This window comes from Lipotes vexillifer, unplaced genomic scaffold, assembly GCF_000442215.2.
Source record: "Lipotes vexillifer unplaced genomic scaffold, Lipotes_vexillifer_v1.1 scaffold966, whole genome shotgun sequence".
In the NCBI taxonomy this organism is placed as follows: Eukaryota; Metazoa; Chordata; class Mammalia; order Artiodactyla; family Lipotidae; genus Lipotes; species Lipotes vexillifer.
In genome coordinates, this window is record NW_006795769.1 from 365,088 (window position 1) to 370,352 (window position 5,265).

Below are 5,265 nucleotides of genomic sequence, written 5' to 3' on the forward strand. Positions count from 1 at the left end.
CCGGTAAAACAAAAAAAAAAAAAAAAAAAAAAAAAAAAAAAAAAAAAAGAAGCAAAACCACAGAGCGTCCGTCCTTGGAGATTTGGCCAGGACATTTCATGAAGTTAGAGAAACAAAACCAAGGCCAATTTGTTGGCAAGAGCACAACAGAGGAACAGAATGTGAAGTTTAAACTTCCTGTTTTATTATTCACTTTTCCAACAACAAACGACTTTGGCGGTGCTCTGGGCCGCACACTACACAGACCCAGAGCGGAGACCAGGAGGAGCCCAACTGGATGTGGTGGGTGAAACAGACTTCTCCTGCCAAGTCCATAGGAGAGGTTACAAATTGCAGTACATCAAACAGTGCCAATACTTACTTCTCTTTCTGCGTCCAGACTTGATGACAGTTTTCTAATCCAATGGTGTCGCCCTGAGCAAAACAAGCTTCAAGCTTGCTGCCCGTGCTGGGACTTAAAATCCTGTGTGTCTGTGGATCCCGCAGAGGTGTCTGAAAAGTAACCTGTCGGGGAGGGAGGAGGGCACCTGTTCAATAATTCAAGTCTTCAAGCACCATGCTGGCAGCACCATGCCCTGCCCTGCCAGCTCAGTAAGTCACCAGGAAAGCAGGTGACCTCATGTGTGACACACGGTAGATAGTACGCAGAGGCAAGACGTGCTTACCTTCATAGCTTTGGCTGTGCTCTTAGGTGGTACGTTTTCTTTCTGTGACAGACGGAGAACAGATGATCTTCCGGTAAGTTCCAGTGGTGAAAACAGGAAGTCGCAGTTTTCTGTATTTTTGTCACCAGTGACGTTTTCGTCACTGAAGATGTGCAGACTCATTCTGAAAAGCAGACAGTTTTGTGTCAGGAGTAGGGCAGTGACACCGCATTGTCTGGACGCACATATGTGAAAGTGACAGCTGACCCCACAGTGCTGCAAGGAGGACGTCCGCCTTCCTGCACAGGTGGGTCACACCTCAGGCAGTGTGTCCTCTGCCAGGCAGTCCCCATCCTGCTCTGGGGGAGCTGCCACCTCCCATGAGCAAGAGCTAGAGGGGCTTTCAGCCCACAGGGCAAGAAGGAAGACCCAAGTGCTCGAAATAACTCGAACTTTGTGGGTAAAAGTTGGGAGACAGATAAGGGCTGATCTGTGGCAAAACTGCAAGGGGCAGAGGAAGCCTGGGCCTCCCCACAGGCCTCAGCATCAGAGGTGGAGCAGCTGCCAAGTTAGTGGAAAACAAAAGGAGGGGGGGCTTCCAGAGGGTAAGACTCTGCGCTCCCAATGCAGGGGGCCTGGGTTCGATACCTGGTCAGGGGACTAGATCCCGCATGCAAGCCGCAACTAAGAGTTTGCATGCTGCAATTAAGGAGCCCGCATACCGCAACTAAGGAGCCCGCATGCCGCAACTAAGACCTGGCACAGCCAAGGTAAATAAATGAAAAAGTAATGCAATAAGATGCTATTTCAAAAAAAAAAAAAAAAAAAAAAGAGGAGGAAGAAAAAAGAGAATTAAAAAAAAATAAAGCAGAAGGGCACAGCAGCTTTCTCTCCACCACGGGGCTGGGAAACAGGGACTGGACTAGAGCGTCAGGAGGGCCGAGGCTCAGAGGAGGAGCGAGAGGAAGTAACAAGCAGCAGGTGCAGAGTCACTTGGAGGGAGTCGAGGAGCTTCTGCACCGGGGCCTCCAGTGGGGCCCAGGAGGTTCTAGAACAATCCCATTCCTCCTTCCGAAGCCCTCATAATGGTCAACACCGTGGCGTTCCCAACTTCGGAGACACCAGAGCACTGGGCATTGACCTGCCCGGGGGCACTACAGGTCTTTGCTGGCAGTGGGGGCCCTGGGGACTGTGGCTGGAAGAGACCAGGTGGCTGGGGCAGGGAGAGAAAGGGTGGCCTGAAAAGAGGTGAGCTCAGCGTGGGAGGTCAGAGTGACAAGCCACCTGGAAGGGCGCGGGGGTAGGGCGCTGCGTGTGAACAGGGAGGGCTCACACGGAAGGGGGCGGCCAGAGCTCTGGCACCGCGCCAGGATGGAGTGGTCTGCCCTGGCTCGGCAGGCCGTGTGGAGGCGGGAAAGATAAGCCTAAGCCAAGGGTCACTATTAGGTTTGGCCTGAGCAATGGGGTAAAACGGGGAAGGGGGCTGGATGGCTGGAGGACACAGAAGGGAGACATCTTGCCGGAAGATCCCCTTCGCCTGGGGAAGGTGGGAAAACAATGACAGCAGCCTTTAGGGGTTTGGCTTCTATAATGATGGGGCCACGGAGGGGGCTCCTGAGCAGAGGGAGCCGGGCCAGGCGGGGCGGAGGGTTGGTGGCCGGGGACGAGCGGGTTCTCAGGAATCAGCGGGGCGGGGAACGTGGAGCCCAGGTTTCCACAGCAGGTGCGTCAGGAGTCAGGTGCTGCAGGAGTCGGTGAAGGCTCTCAGGTGGGGCTGCGCCCAGAGGAGGGGCCGGAACTAGGAGGCCTGCCTTTGGCGCAGAGCTGCAAGCCCGCGGGTATTCAGAGGCGGAGACGTGTTTCTGCAGGTCACAGCCACGGGTGGTTTGCGGCTGGACGAGATCACCGGGATAGGGAGAGGAGAGGCCGGCGCAGCGGGCCGGAGGGGCCTCCTGGAGGGCGACATAGGAGCCACCAGGCGTCTCGGGAGGCAGGGGGAGCCCATCAGCTCCGCTTCCGTTTGCGCCCGGGCGGGCGGGACGAGGGCAGGCGAGAGAGGACCCCGAGGAGGGGCCCAGATGGCGGGCAGGGCGGAGCCGCGGGACGAGCCGGAGGGGGCGTAGGCCCACGTCCAAGGTGGCCGCCAGCACGGCAGGCAGAGACCCGAGGCCAGGCCAGAGGCGGGGCCGGAGCCCCGAGCCCGGACCCCACCGCCGCCTTACCTGTCGGCCGCCGCACGGAACCGGGGGAGCGAGAGGCGAGGAGTCCGGGAGCCCCTCTGCCCGCCGCCGATTCAAATACCGACGGTTGGCGCGCGCGGCCAATCAGCGCGTGGCTTGGGCGGGACGAACGGGTGCCGACAGCCAATGGGAGATCGAACCACAGGTAACGCCCACGAGGAGGTTCCGCTTCCGGGGTGACGGCACGCTGGGCGCGGCGGTCGCCGGAATTCTCGGTAACCGCAGCTCGCCAGGAGAGCGTGGAGGAAAGGCCGTTCGCGGGCGGGCAGTGACTGCGGGGCCCGCCGTCGCCCGGGAATCTCGGGCTCTGCTGCGGACGCGCCTGGGCTGCGCGGAAAGTTCAGGGCCTGAGAGCCGCTCGCCCGAGTCTCAGTTTCCCCAGCTGTGCAGTGCGGCCAAGTGCAGCACCGCCACCAAGGCGGGTGCTGAGGAGCATCCAAACCCTCGCGAGGACTGTCGCGGCAGTTCACAACTTCTGGCCGAGCGAGGGGACCGGGAACTTCATTTCCCAGAGTGCCCCGCAGGACGCCGTCTCCCAGAGCGCCCCGCGAGTGGCCTGAGGGTGGGGACTCCATTTCCCAGAGTGCCCCGCGTCTTCCGGACCCGGACGCCGCGGCCTGTTCTCGCTGGGGCAGCGGGTCTCGCCGGGACGGCGTCCCGGAGGCGACGGCGGCACGATGGACAGCCCCGAGGTCACTTTCACGCTGGCCTACGTGGTGTTCGCCGTGTGCTTCGTGTTCACCCCCACCGAGTTCCACTCGGCCGGGCTCACGGTGCAGAACCTGCTGTCGGGCTGGCTGGGCAGCGAGGACGCCGCCTTCGTGCCCTACCACCTGCGCCGCACGGCCGCCACGCTGCTGTGCCACTCGCTGTTGCCGCTAGGTGAGCTCGGCGGGCGTGGGCGGCGCTCGAGACCGAGCTCCGGGACCCCGGAGTGGGGAGGGACGGCGGAGGGCTCCCGTGCGGGAGAGCCGGGGCTGCGGGCCAAGCGCCCGTGTGCTCCCAGGAGTGGGGAGAACGGTGCTGGCGGCAGCTGCCTCTTGCAGGTACCTGGCGGAAAGGCGGGCTCAACCCTGGGGGAAGGGAGACTTTGCTCACTGGGGCAGGTGGTGAGCTGTCACATGAGGGGGTAGCTCCCAGGAGAGGGGCATGAGTTAACTGATGCAAATAGGGGTGACCCTTCCCAGTCGTTGGACGGTGGGTGCGGGAAAGGCAGGTAGAGGGTGACGCCAGTTGGGAGTGTCACAGGTGCAGAGACCAGGGAAGGCGTGTGTGTGTGTGGGGATGCTCAGACCTTGTCAGGGGCTGTGCTGGGTGGTGATCCAGGTGCTAGCTGGCTTCTGGGAGGCTGGCTGGTTGGATGGGGTACTAGGTGGGGTTCTCTTGAGGACTTGGGGTCAGAAGTAGGTCTGGGAGGGCGGTGGCGGTGGCCAGCAGCATGTGCAGCTCGGTGGACACAGGGAGGGGTTTCCAGCTGGCAGCAGGGCATGGAAAGTGGCCAGGAGCGGGCTGGGCTGAGGCTGGCCTGTGCGTGGGGGCTGCCTGCTTTGTGTGGAAGGCGGCAGAGGAGAGGCCACGCCAGCATAGAGGCAGGGCCGATGTGGTGAGCTGGGAGCTCTGCTGAGCCCCCAGGGAGGCAGGGATGCCCGTCAGCCGGCTTCCCATACGAGGAGTTTGGGTTCTCCTGAGGGTCGTGTGTTGGATTTCCGCCCTGGGAACTAAGGATCTCTGCAGCTTTATGGAGCCTCTAACTGCATCTTCCCACCAGGCTGTGGGGGGCTGGGCCACCACCATCCCGTGATGGACAGGGAAACTGGAAGGTGAGCCGAGTGACTTAGGGGGGCCACTCGAGGAGGAAATGGGGTGGAGCCTGGCCTTGTGGTCAGACAAGGAGTCTTGTTTTTTTTTTAATTTGTTTTGAAATACCTTTTATCTTTAGAGATGTGTTATTTCCACACGATGAGTTACTTAAAGCATATCAACATGATCAATAACACTATTATTTTCGCAGTCTCAGGTCTGTGCTGCAGGTCACTGTTTACTTCATTAATTTCGACATATGTAAATTGGCCCCATCTGGCCAGCGGGAGCCCTGGAGCTGGCTCCTGTGTCCTTGTGACATGCTCCTGTCGTTCTTTGCTTACTGTCTGGTGCAGGACATCCCAGTTCTGGGATGGGCCATGCTCTGATCCGCCTCCTCAGAGTAGGTGGGGTCCAGAGGCCAAGATCTGGCCCCAGGAGGGCCAGTGGGCAGCTCTGCATTGGGTGATGCCAGATCCTTGTATTTACTTTTGCTTTTCTAGGTATTTCCCGTTTTATTTCTGGTAGTTATATGTTATTTGTACAAAACTAAAGTAGTGAGATAAAAATGTTTCCTGCTG

The 5,265-nt window shown here is 59.5% G+C and overlaps 2 protein-coding genes across 2 annotated transcripts in view; one reads left to right on the forward strand and one right to left on the reverse strand.

Moving 5' to 3' along the window:
- TACC3 (transforming acidic coiled-coil containing protein 3) overlaps nt 1–827 on the reverse strand; it is a 10,744-nt gene extending 9,917 nt beyond the window's left edge. Inside the window, exons 1-2 of the mRNA XM_007467878.1 lie at nt 666–827; nt 362–504 (exon numbers count right to left, since the gene is read on the reverse strand). Coding sequence (XP_007467940.1) covers nt 362–504; nt 666–827 — 305 coding nt within the window. The remainder of the gene's footprint in view (nt 1–361; nt 505–665) is intronic.
- Nucleotides 828–3,486: 2,659 nt separating this feature from the next.
- TMEM129 (transmembrane protein 129, E3 ubiquitin ligase) overlaps nt 3,487–5,265 on the forward strand; it is a 3,833-nt gene continuing 2,054 nt past the window's right edge. Inside the window, exon 1 of the mRNA XM_007467879.1 lies at nt 3,487–3,766. Coding sequence (XP_007467941.1) covers nt 3,562–3,766 — 205 coding nt within the window. The 5' untranslated portion in view covers nt 3,487–3,561. The remainder of the gene's footprint in view (nt 3,767–5,265) is intronic.